The sequence below is a fragment of the Lepidochelys olivacea genome (genome assembly GCF_965140295.1).
Source record: "Lepidochelys olivacea isolate rLepOli2 genome assembly, chromosome: 6".
Taxonomy (NCBI): Eukaryota; Metazoa; Chordata; order Testudines; family Cheloniidae; genus Lepidochelys; species Lepidochelys olivacea.
The window spans coordinates 5,694,458-5,707,375 of record NC_140416.1 but is presented as its reverse complement, the minus strand read 5'-3'; the positions used below and the strand labels follow the sequence as shown (position 1 = coordinate 5,707,375).

Below are 12,918 nucleotides of genomic sequence, written 5' to 3'. Positions count from 1 at the left end.
CCAGTAAAAGATACTAGAGTACCTCACCCACCTTGCCTCTGATATCCTGGGACCAGCCTGGCTGCAACAACACGGCATAAGCTACACGGCAGACTCTTTCTAGTGTAGACGAGACCCAACTCTGTGTGGCTAGACCACATGGGGAGGGGTTTAGGCGTCTACTCCGTCCATGCTTCTGTAGCAGAGATGTCTTCTTTTAGATTCAGTCATTCCACTGGCCCTCTGTGGCAATGCAGTGGGGGTAGGGAATTATTCCCTTGGGGTTGGAGGGGGGGCGGGGGTCAATCCAGCAGCAGGTGCTGTTGGTGGGGCTGGTGGCAGGAAGGTCTCCACACTGTTACAGGCCCGCTCTGGGGAAGTGAGGGGGTTAGGAGCTTCGCAACTTGAAGTCTACAGTAGATTCCTCGTGAGATGCAGCTGGTGGGGGTGGAGGGTATGGGGGCTGTTTAAACAAGGATCTCTCACTTGGCCCTGAGATGCGGCCGCTTCTGGAGTGGAGTGTGGGGGTGATTAACAGGAACAGTGCTTTAGGAGGGAAGTGAAAGAGAATCCTGCAGTCAGTTGAAGCCACAACTGGGGGGCATGGCGGGTAGAGGGAAATGAAATGGAATTACCCAACTGGGATGCTATTTTTATTGCTGTTTGTATTACAGTAGCAGCCAGAGGCTTGAACTGAGTTCAGAACCCCATTGTGCGAGCTGCTGCCCCGACACACAGTGAGACAGTCCCTGCCCCCAGGAACTTAAAGCATCTAGGTCAGGGGTCTCAAAGTGCCGGCCCACGGGCCATCTGCGGCCCGCGAACCTCCCCGCTGCGGCCCGCAGAAACTTTTTTAAAACTTCTTTCATCCCTCCCTGGGGGATGATGCAGCCCCGCTGCCGGCTCTGTCTGCTGCAGGTGCCTCCCCCCGCAGCTCCCACTGGCTGGGGGAGAGGGACGGAGAGACCATCACCAGTCGCCGGGCAGAGTCAGCCGTGGCGGTTGCATCATTGGTTGCCGGGCGGAGTCAGTTCTGGAGACCGAGTCACTTTTTTCCACAATGAACTTAAACAAGTCAACGTAGCGAACACCACTCTCTGATGCCCACCTGGCTGCAATCCTGAAGGTTTCAACGGCTCAGGTCCCTGAGGCCAAACATCAACAAACTGGCAGCACTGAAGCATTGCCAGGTGTCTGGCAAACACGAAAAGCTCTCTGGCAGGCAAAGCATTGTATCAAGTGGTACGACAGCGGTATTCTTTCCAAGACATTCGAAAGAAAAAATACACTAGAAACATTTTCTTTTCTACACACCATCTTCAGTGACATTATTGGCCCGCTGGGAGGATTTGAGGACTGGCCCTGGCCCGAAGGGAAATGGAGTTTGAGACCCCGATCTAGGTAGAGCGTTTTTCAGATGGGGACACCAAGGCTCAGGGGCTCGGGGACCTGACTAATAGCAGAGCCAGGAATTGAACGCAGGTCTCCAGCACAGCACCTTAACCAAGGCCCTGGCCCCCTCCTGGTTCTGCCAGCAAGCTGCGGGGTCACGCCCCGATGCTGGGGGGAAAGATCTGAGCTCAGTTTCTTCCATTCAGCCCATCACAGTGGCATCTCTTGGAGCCAAAGGGCACAACCCCTACTCCCAAAGCAAGGGCACCCCAGGACCACAGTTTACACGTAGTCCTGTTTTTCCAGTTGGGGTCCCCTGACATGACACCCCCTCCCCAAACCTGCTGCTCGGGGACACCTGACCCAAACAAGGCAGGATTTTTTGACACTCCCCCACCTTCCCCATGAGATGTTTCGAATTTTGTCACTGGAAATCAGCGTGAAGAGCGGAAGGAAGTGCTCTCACTCTGCAGATGCTTCTGCACTCCTCTCCCCCTCCCACATCCGTGGGAAAAGCGGGTGATAGAAATCTGCGTAATCATTTCCCCCAAACTCTGTTTCCAGCACCTCAAGCTGGCTTCTTCCCCCTCCGCCTGTGCCCAGACACTGTCTGCACAACGGGCAGGCGAGCCCGCCCGGCCGGATTTCTCCCTTTGCCATCATGCCCTGCGTCATCTAACTCCCCAGATCCCCGGGGATCCATCACGCTCCAGATCCTGACATGGCCAGGACCCCAGGTGCCTTCCCTCTGCTGTTGCTGTTGCTCGGGCCGCCTCTCAAAGGTGGGTTGAATTGAGGGAGCCAGGTTCGGTCAGTCTGAGCCCCCTTCCGGGTGCATGTGGAAGGCCCATGGGATGGAGGGTGTCTGAACTGAAAGCACCTGGTGGGGCAGCGGATTGAATGGGGAGGCAGCAGGGCGGAGAGCTTGGTTTGGCACCAGCCCCAGGTTTGGGGAAAACGGGGATGGGGATGGGAAGAACCAACCCTGGGCACTGCAGTTGGTTTGTGGGTTCCTCTCACTGCAGCAGTTGGCCTCAGGGCCAGGGGGGGTGGGCTGCACCGATTGAAAAGGAAGGGGTGACGAGAGAGAAGCAGACTCATTAGAAATGTCATGGCAGCCGGGCAGCATCTGGTGTGTCTATAAAGGGAGGGCAGTGGAGTTTAGGCCATGCTCCAGTTGTTAGACAAGCCCCAGCCTGGAGCCCCTTGGTCGTTAAAGTTGCCCAGGGCTGGGTGCCTTTGGCCATGAGCAATGTCCCGAGCCAGATGCCCTCAGTTGTCATTGTCACCCCAGATCAGATGCCCTTTGTCCTTAGCAATGCCCCTGTGACCGACCCAGGGTACAATCCAAACTAATGAGTAGCTGTGTCACCCCTGCCCTGTAATCCGGGGTTCCCTTTACAATGCCTTGATGCTGTAGCCTCTAGCCTGGACACTGCTCACAAAGAGTTTCCAGCATGCAATTCACTCCCAGCTATCTCTGTGTGATCTGCAGCCAGCCAGCCACACCCTGGCTCTTACCAGCCTTGGTTATACTGCAGGGTGATCCCAATTCACTCCCAGTCTCAGATTTCCCTCCAGAAATCTATGTCCTGTATTGCCCAGCCCTCTCGTGGACACTACAAGTTTATATAAAGTCTTTCATTTCATCAATAGAAATAATATGCACACACCTTGTTACCCCAAATGGAGTTTCCCTGACACTTCACTTTAAACACACTGGATTAGATAAAGCAGCAAAACAAGTTTATTAACTAAAAAGAGAGAGATTTTAAGTGAGTATAAGTAATGAGTAGGGCCCTACCAAATTCACGGTCCATTTTGGTCAATTTCACGATCACAGGATTTTAAAAACCGGAAATTTCATGATTTCAGATATTTAAAACTGAAATTTCACAGTGTGGTAATTGTAGGAGTCCTGACCAAAAAAGGAGTTGTGTGTGTGTGTGTGTGTGTGTGGGCGGGGGGGTCGCAAGATTATTCTAAGGGGGGTTCCGGTACAGCCACCCTTACTTCTGCGCGGCTGGCGGCGGCGGTGCTGCCTTCAGAGCTGGGTGTCCGGAGAGCAGCAGCTGCTGACTCGGAGCCCAGCTCTGAAGGCAGCAGCATAGAAGTAAGGGTGGCAAAACCGCGACCCACCCAGAAATAACCTTGTGACCCCCCTGCAACACCCGTTTGGGTCAGGACCCCCAATTTGAGAAACGCTGGTCTTCCACGTGAAATCTGTATAGTACACAAAAAAACAGATTTCTCGGGGTGAGACCAGATTTCATGGTCCAGGATGCATTTTTCATAGCTGTGAATTTGGTAGGGCCCGAGTAATGAGGCATGAACATCAGAAATGGTTACAAGAAACAAATCTAAAATGCAGCTGGTGCCGAACTTCACACACTATGTTAAATTCAAAGCAAAGTTTTCTCACTACATGTTCTCAGCAGTCTTGCTGGTCAAACTTCTTAGGTCAGGACCCATTCTCCAGTTCTCTCTCTCTTTCTCTCTCTCTCTCTCTCTGTGAGAGAGAAAGAGCTCCCTGCTGCTTTTCCTTACCTGTTGGAGCTTCTTTTGTTTTTCTTCCTGCTTGATGTCTCTCTTTACGGCATAAATGCAAATTAAGCAGAGCACCCTTTCCTTTGTTTGAGACAGGGCCTGTTTGCCAACCTCAGTTTGGAATATCTGCTATTAACGCCAAAATCTTATAACTTCCCATACAATGCTGCCAGACCTATTTTATCAGGACAGTATTGACCAGCAAATTTTGACTTTTCAAATGATATCTCACAAGGCAAACTTTGTAAAAGATTGTCACAATAGAGGTGTAGGGGGTGGGCATAGGGGTACATTCTGTCACAGCCCCCAGCCAGATGCCCTCAGTCATCAGCGTTGCCCCAAACTGGATGCCCTAGGTCAACAGAGATACACCAGCCTGGACACCCTTGATTCTTAGCGACACCCTAGGCCAGATGCCTTTATTAATTTCAGCCATCCTGGACTTGATGCCCTCAATCGTTAGTGATGCCCCAGGCTGGACACCTGCAACTTTGTCATTGTACCCAATCAGTTTTTCCCTAAACACTGCCCAACTTTTCAGTCCTTTTCAGTGTGTGTTTAGTGCGGGGGGGGGCCTCCCCTCCTGCCAGTGAAACCTCCAGCTGAGCCACGGTGGCTGTTCAGAGGGGAAACAGCAGCACCTGGGGACAGCTCAGATCTCAGGCTGGATGTGTCTCAGGCCTCTGAGTGCTTGCGGCTCCCTCTCTGCAGGGGTGCCCGGCCCTGAGAAGCCTGTGAACCCCAGGGATCGTGGGGCACAAGGGCAAATCCTTCCCACACCCCGAGTCTACCCTGGGGAGTCAGCGGGTTAAGACGATGAATGGACTCCTCTTCTGAAAGGTCCAGCCCCTGCCTAGCTCTCCTGCCTGCCACAATCCCCACTGGCCTCCCTGCTGCACGGCGTTCACCCCCAATCCTGCTCACACCAGTGCCCCCACCGGTGCTCCCTCCGCATTGTGGGAACCCCTCCTCCTGCCCCCTAACTAGCACCCCTAATCTGTGATCCCTCCCCATTGCAGGAATCCGTCCCCTGTCCCCCCCACCAGCACCCCTAATCTGTGATCCCTCCCCATTGCAGACAGCCCTCCCCTACCACCCGAACTAGCTCCCCAGTCTGTGATCCCTCCCCGTTCCTGTAGCTTGTGTAGTCGCAGTTCACCACCTGCGCTCTGAAGAAACCCACCTCCACGAGGGGCGTAGCTACTGTCTCCACTGGCATTTTACAGCGCTCAAACCTGCAGCCCTGGGGGAGGAGGGGGCTTTCACCCCCCCCCCAAGTGAGAAAGTTGCAGCGCTGAACAGCGCCAGAGGAGACAAGCCCTAAGAATCTTACCTCTCCAGCCTTCAGGACACCTGGGTTCTTCGTGCCCTCGGGCCGAGAGCGAGGCAGTGTTGTCAACTCACCATATTTCACATAAAGCCCCAGCTGCTTGCGTCGTGTTTTAGATGCGAATCGTGTCTTTTGTATTGTAAAACACAGCGCACCTCTCCAGCCCTTGTCTTGGGGAAAGACACGAGCAAGAGTGACCCTTGGCGGCTCAGAAGTCAAATAAGGAAAACCACAAATTTATCATTGTGAAAAAAAACAACCCCACCCAAGACACTTTAAGCCAATCTTATGATTTCAGGGGACCTGGTGTATGATTTTTGAATGCTTGGGAATGGCAATCCTGCAGCGGGACCCTAGAGGTTAAAACAAAAAAACCACCCCGGCTTTCTGTCAGCTTGTACTAGGATATCAAAAACAGCTATTTCCTTGTGGCGTGTGGTTTGGCGTGTGTGAAGAAAGCGCACAAGCTGAACCTTTGCTTTCTCCACACTGACTTCCTGTAACAGCAGGGGGGGGGTGGCAAACCGTGTGGGAGGGCTAACAGGTTGGGGCTGGGAGCCAGGAGTCCTGGGTTCAGTCCCCAGCTCCGGAAGGGGAGTGGGGTCTAGTGGGTTGTAGCCGGGGGGGGCTGGGAGTCAGGGCGCCTGGGTTCTACCCCTGCTTTGTCTCCCGTTGGCCTGCGATGGAATGAAAATGCCTTTCACGGCCCGCAAGGCCACATCTATCCGTGCAGCTGCGCGGTAATAACAATCCCAGCGGCTCTCAACCTTTCCAGGTGACTGGACCCCTCTCAGGAGTCAGATTTATCTTGCGTACCCCCAAGTTTCACCTCCACCTAAAAACGACTGGCTTACAAAACCAGACATAAACATACAAAAGGGTCGTAGCCACACTAGTACTGAACAATGGCTGCCTGGCTCATCGTTACCATATAATTATCAAATAAAGCCACTGGGATATAAATATTGCATTTACATTTCAGGGTATGGAGCGGTCTAGACAAGTCATTGGCTACATGAAATTTTAGTTTGTACTGACTTCGCTAGTGTTTTTTATGTAGCCTCTTGTGAAATCCAGATGAGGTGATGTACCCCCTGGAAGACCTCTGCGTACCCTCAGGGGTATGCGTTCCCCGGCTGAGAACCACTGTCCCGTTGTCATGAAAAGCCCACTTCTACAAGCGGCAGAGTCCCACCCCTCAGTTACATAAGTTATGCCAACAGAGGCTTAGTGTAGACAGCGCTTCTACCACAGACTAGCCCCGTTGCTTATTTCACATGCGGGCTTTCAACACAGCAGGGCCTCTTCCTCTTTCAGTTATCATCACCTGCAGCTAGGAAACCAGCTGGGGCTGGGGGCAGGCGGTTAACGCAGGGGCAAGCACTTAGAAACGCGAGGGCGCGTAGGGGGGTGAGAAAGACAGATTATAGTGGGGTGCTAGGAGCACCCTAGCTAAGGCTCAGAGAGCCTGCAGCTTGACAGCGGATTTCTCTAAATGCTCTAAAATCCCCACACCGACTGGATTTGGCTTGAAAACTGCTCTGGCCTGAGGGCTGCGGGGTAGGGATAATGGTCCAGATGTGAGGGGAGGGGAGTTTCTAATGTTTCGGAGGCTCGAACGCTCCGCAAACTGATTGCCCATGGAGCTGTGATCCGGGGTCAAAGCTGGCTCTTTAATCCCTTGAGACCAGCGATACAAGGCACTTGCTGCCTTGTGGCTTTTGAAACTAAGCACCACCCACGGGCTGTGAGTCGGAGGCTCTTTGTACACTGCAGCGTGTGTCGGTGTAACTTATGTGACACGCGGGGGCTGGAGCAGTGAAGCTGACGGGAAAGCTCTCTCCCGTCAGTTTAGGGCAGCTTGATTAGAGAGATAATGGCGGTGGAGCTGCGTGGCTTTGTGAGCTCTCTCGGGTAGCCGTAGCCTGAGTCGGGCCTGGGGGAGCAGTCTGAGCATCGTGTGTTGTGTGACCTAGCTGTTCTCAGGCTGCGGAGGGCTCCTAATGGAAGTTTGGCTTCGGTATTTCAAAGACCACAAGCAGATTCATATTTTATTCCAGTAAATTCACTGACAGCCACCTTCGTTAGCTCAGAGTTAAGGTGTCCCGGGGCTGTCTCATGCCCTTCCAGAATGCTGAGTTCAGCAAAGCACAACCTCCGAAAACCAGGAAATATAGAGTTAAGGTAAACGCCCACATAACCTTAACTCTGCCCTCTTTGAGTGATGCCCCAACGTCATGGGCAGCGGGTAGCATAGGCAGGGGAAAGCTGTGCCTCCCCAAACAGCATGGCATGGCCCCGCCCACACTCGTCCCTCAGGCTCCCTCCTGCCTGCTTCAGTTCCCTTCCCCACGGCCCTCTTCTGTGGCCGAGAGGCTGGGGCCGGCAGGCTGGGGCTGGTGCACACAAAGCCCAGGGCTGGGGAGCTCCGGGATTGGGGTTGGGGGTGCTCTGGCCGCGCCACCCACCCGGCACTCCAGGGCTGGGGGCGTGTTGCGGGGGGGCAGCGGCTGTGTGTGGGGGTGCTCCTGGCTCCAGCGGGGCAGGGAGGATAGGAGGGGCGGGGCCTCGGGCAGAGGGGACAGGGGCTAGCCTCCCCCAAGGATGCATTCACCCATCGCCCATGCCCGACGTGCTCATAACACACACACTGACCCTCCGCCTTTGTGCCATACTGAACAGGCGCGCCCTACACTCACTTAGCCTGGTCCACAGAAAGAACCCCCCCATCAGCTAAATTTTGCATCCCCTGTAGCACCCCCGTCACCTTCATGCGCCCGGTGCTGTCCGGCACTCTGCTTTCACTTACCCTCCTTTCAACCCACAGAGCACGCTCACCTCCCACCTCATCAATCAATCACCTCTAATCAAGCCCCCGGGCAAGAAGACCCCTGTGCCCTGCTACTGACACACCCTACACTACACAGGGCTGTAATGACTGGATCTCCCAAGACACACGTGCAGGGCCGCCCAGAGGATTCAGGGGGCCTGGAGTCTTCGGCGGCGGGGGTCCTTCCGCTCCGGGTCTTCGGGGCACTTCGCTGAAGAAGCGGTGGCGGGTCCTTCACTCCGGGTGTGTTCGGTGGCACTGAAGGACCCGCTGCTGAAGTGCCACCGAAAATTCTCCTGGGGGCCCCTGAAAACTCTCATGGGGGCCCCTGAGGGGCCCGGGGCCTGGGGCAAATTGCCCCACTTGCCTCCCACCCCCTCTGGGCAGCCCTGCACACGTGCGCCTCTTTGATCACATACACGGGGTCAGGGAGAGGGGCTCACAACTCCCCCCCCCGCCCCAATCAGCTTATACAATCACAGCTCTGCCAAGCTGCTCCAACTAATCCCGCCATCATTCAGCATAGCTACTCCCAGTACAGGGAATGCAGCTGCAGTGCATGCAGATAATTCCCTGGGGCTCTTGCCAGCCCCGGGGGGCATAGTTAAGGTTACCGGAGCATTTGCCTTCACTTTATATTTCCTGGTTTGCAGAGGTTCAAGTTTTGCTGAACGCAATGTTATGGGAGGACCCAAGAGAGCCTCAGGCAGCCTTCCCTCTGTGTTTATGAAGATTTTTGAACAGAAAGAAGCGTTATTCGTGGGAGTTGGTGGTCATTTAGGCAGTTGTAATGCTACTGTGGTTAATGAATGTAATGACACCACCTACTCGCGCACGGTGCTTTGGCTCAGTACATTGAGAAAGGAGGTAAATATCTTTAGCCCAATATTAGAGGTGGGGGAAATTGAGGGCCAAAGAGGTGAAGAGACTTGGTCAAGGTCTCTCAGCAGCCAAGCCAGGACTGGACCCCGTGACTCCTGATTCCCACGGGTCTCACTGCACAGCCACAGAGTTGCTATGTGATTCCCACCCCTGCATCCCCCCTGTATGTTTTGTTGTGGGGGCAGTCCTGGGTTTACAATGGCACCAGGGTGCCAGGCCCACACTCAGAAGGGGCTCTGGCACCCGGACTGTGGCCACGCCCCCCACCCCACTCCACCCATGCTGTGCCATAAGGCCCCGCCCACACTCGGCCTCTTCCCCCTGAGGCCCCGCCCACTACTCGCTCCGCTCTACTCCCTCCCCCAGGGCCTTGGGGGGAAGAGGCCGAGCAGGGGGCAGGGTCTTGGGGGGGACCCTTGCGGGGAAGAGGCCGAGTGGGGGGCAGGGTTTCAGGGCGGGGCATGGGCGGAGCAGGGGGCAGGGCCATCATCTGGGTGCCTGGGCCCATAAAAGATTAATCTGGCCCTGTGTGGAGCGCTGGGGTTAAGGATCCTGCTTTGAAATGTTTGCAGTGTGTAGCTGCTAACAGGGCGGGTGAGAGAAACCTCAGACATGGGCCGTGCCCCAAATACTGTATGAAATTAGTCATCAGCAAGTGCTTTGTTGTGTCCAGATCCCCAGCCCAGGATAATGCTGAAAGGGGGGGCGGCTGGAGGAAAGGGGCTGTGCACACCCCAGAGAGGTGCCAAGTGGCGTCTCAGATGGAGTGTGAACTGCTCCATTCACCTCAGTGGGTGTTCCCATCCCTCACATACACACACACACTGCTGGGGAGCCTGTGATATGCATCGAGCATGCCTGTTCTCAGCTCCTCACGCCAGCCTCAGGCCTGGTCGACACTACAGCGTGAGGGGGGCATAGGGCGGCTGATGTCAACCTAACTCTGTAAGTGTCTACACTGCAATGTAGCTCCCACCCCCGTGAGTCGCCCACTGCAGCTACTTGCATTGCCTGTTGGCTGTCAGCAGCGTGGTCTTGGTGCCGGGTCCCTATATGCCTGTTCTCAGCTCCCACCCAGAGGGGCAGGGCTGCTCCAGAGGCTGGTTCCTATGGGACTATCAAGGAGAGGGGCTCAGACTTCCATGGTAGACCAGAGCTTCCTCAGATGGCAGCTCATGGGGGCGGGGAGAGAAAGCGCTTCAGACACCCTAGAATGGCTCAGACACCCCCAGACCCCAAACAGGAGGGGAGAATATGGGGCAGGCGCCCCCCTCCTGTAATCCCTCCACTCACTCTGCCACCCAGCCCTATGTCACTTCTCCAGTCCTCACCCCCTTCCCCAACCCCTTGTGATCCCCTTCCCATAATCCCCCCACTCCTTGCCACAGCCCCTCCTCCCCATGCCTTTACCCCTATGTCCCCCTCCCCTCCCAGGAAACATTCACATAGTTCATCTTTTTCTTTAAAAAAACAATAAAAAAATTTGAGCCCCTGCTGAACTCAAGAGTGCCGGTACCCAAACTGACAACAGCCCGTGGACAGGGGCTACCCGCCTGCAGTTCAGCTTCTTGCCAAGGGTCCGGTGTGACGCTATAGGGCTGGGGCACAGGGCAGGAGATCAGTGACCTTAGCAGGTCCCCCGGGGGCCAATCAGGGCCTGGGACTAATTTCTCTCTGACGAGCCTCTTCACAAGTCTTTCTGCCCGTGGAATCCGATTGGTTCACAGCTGTTAGGCACACTCCCATCGAAAGTGCCAAACTCTGTTTCAGATCCCATTTGGATTCCCCGTCGGGACAGAGGGATCTCATGCAGTAGTAGGGTGACCAGACAGTAAATGTGACAAATTGGGACAGGGGGTGGGAGGTAATAGGCCCCTATATCATAGAATCATAGAATATCAGGGTTGGAAGGGACTTCAGGAGGTCATCTAGTCCAACCCCCTGCTCGAAGCAGGACCAATCCCCAAGTAAATCATCCCAGCCAGGGCTTTGTCAAGCCTGACCTTAAAAACTTCTAAGGAAGGGGATTCCACCACCTCCCTAGGTAACGCATTCCAGTGTTTCACCACCCTCCTAGTGAAAAAGTTTTTCCTAATATCCAACCTAAATCTCCCCCACTGCAACTTGAGACCATTACTCCTTGTCCTGTCATCTGCTATCACTCAGAATAGTCTAGATCCATCCTCTTTGGATCCACCTTTCAGGTAGTTAAAAGCAGCTATCAAATCCCCCCTCATTCTTCTCTTCTGCAGACTAAACAATCCCAGTTCCCTCAGCCTCTCCTCATAACTCATGTGTTCCAGCCCCCTAATCATTTTTGTTGCCCTCCGCTGGACTCTTTCCAATTTATCCACATCCTTCTTGTAGTGTGGGGCCCAAAACTGGACACAGTACTCCAGAGGAGGCCTCACCAATGTCGAATAGAGGGGAACGATCACGTCCCTCGATCTGCTGGCAATGCCCCTACTTATACATCCCAAAATGCCATTGGCCTTCTTGGCAACAAGGGCACACTGTTGACTCCTATCCAGCTTCTCATCCACTGTCACCCCTAGGTCCTTTTCTGCCAAACTGCTGCCTAGCCATTCGGTCCCTAGTCTGTAGCTGTGCATTGGATTCTTCCATCCTAAGTGCAGGACTCTGCACTTGTCCTTGTTGAACCTCATCAGATTTCTTTTGGCCCAATCCTCCAATTTGTCTAGGTCCCTCTGTATCCTATCCCTACCCTCCAGCGTATCTACCACTCCTCCCAGTTTAGTGTCATCCACAAACTTGCTGAGGGTGCAATCCACACCATCCTCCAGATCATTTATGAAAATATTGAACAAAACCGGCCCCAGGACAGACCCTTGGGGCACTCCACTTGATACCGACTTGATATAAGAAAAAGCCCTGAATATCAGGACTGTCCCTATAAAATCGGGACATCTAGTCCCCCTATCCGCACCACTGATCAGTTTCACCCCTACAGTTCCAGGGGAAAGGAGATCTGACAGGAATGCCAAATTCTAGAGAAATGACCCCACTGGGGGTGTGTAGGGGCCAGGAGAGGGCTCGAGTTGGTAACCAAGCGGCCGTGCTGTGATCCCTGGTGTCCACACCCTACCAACCACTTCCTCAAGTCAAAAACCTGGGAAATTCCTCCCCAACTACTTGGTTAAGGCAGAGTTCTGGTTGCCCCTGTGCCCTTCCCAGAAGTGGAGAGCAGCTAAATGTAACCCTCTGCAAATGGGACATGCAGCAGTAAGGGATACGCCACCCCCCGGAATGTAACCTTAACTCTGCCCCCAAGGAGCGATGCCCCAACTCACCCCGGGCAGATGTGGTGCCGCTCTCCTCCCAGCTAGGACAGAGCACTGTGGGGACACAGAGCGTGTCCTCACTGAGCCACCTTCAGGGCAGGCTTAGGGAACAGCCCCAACCTCTGGAGCCTCTGGAAGCTCCCCTTCACTCCCCCCGGCCTTGCAGTGCATGGTCACCTATCTTCTCATCCCCACAGCAAGAAGAGGCAACTGCGTTCCCCGCCCACCACAAACCACATAGATCATCCCAGGAACAAGGCGTCCCTGATCACCCTGGGGACAGATGCCCCTCTCCTCCTAGGACAGTGCAGCCCACCTGCCCAGCCAATCCAGCTGGCCATAGCACAGAGCATGTACAGACAATGGCAGAATCAGTCCCAATGGGCAGCCCTAGTGGCCTAATGGATAAGGCCTTGGCTTCCTAAGCCAGAGATTTTGGGTTCAAGTCCCATCTGGGGTGAAAAACTACCCTACTCACAGGATGGGGGCATGGGACATGGCGCCCCAGGCTGGCTCTTGGGGACAGGGAATGGGACCCTCTAGGCTCCAAGGTGGGGGGACTAGCTGGCTCAGGGGGGCAAGGACATTCTGACTGGGCACCTGTTCAGTGGTTCCCTGTGTGAGGTGAGTTTACTGGGTCTCAGCACAAATTTCCC

The 12,918-nt window shown here is 54.6% G+C and overlaps 1 protein-coding gene across 1 annotated transcript in view; it reads left to right on the top strand.

Moving 5' to 3' along the window:
• The first annotated feature begins 1,945 nt into the window (after positions 1-1,945).
• Positions 1,946-12,918, top strand: part of LOC311522444 (integrin alpha-L-like) — a 29,318-nt gene continuing 18,345 nt past the window's right edge. The window contains exon 1 of the mRNA XM_084631782.1: positions 1,946-2,153. Coding sequence (XP_084487908.1) covers positions 2,093-2,153 — 61 coding nt within the window. The 5' untranslated portion in view covers positions 1,946-2,092. The remainder of the gene's footprint in view (positions 2,154-12,918) is intronic.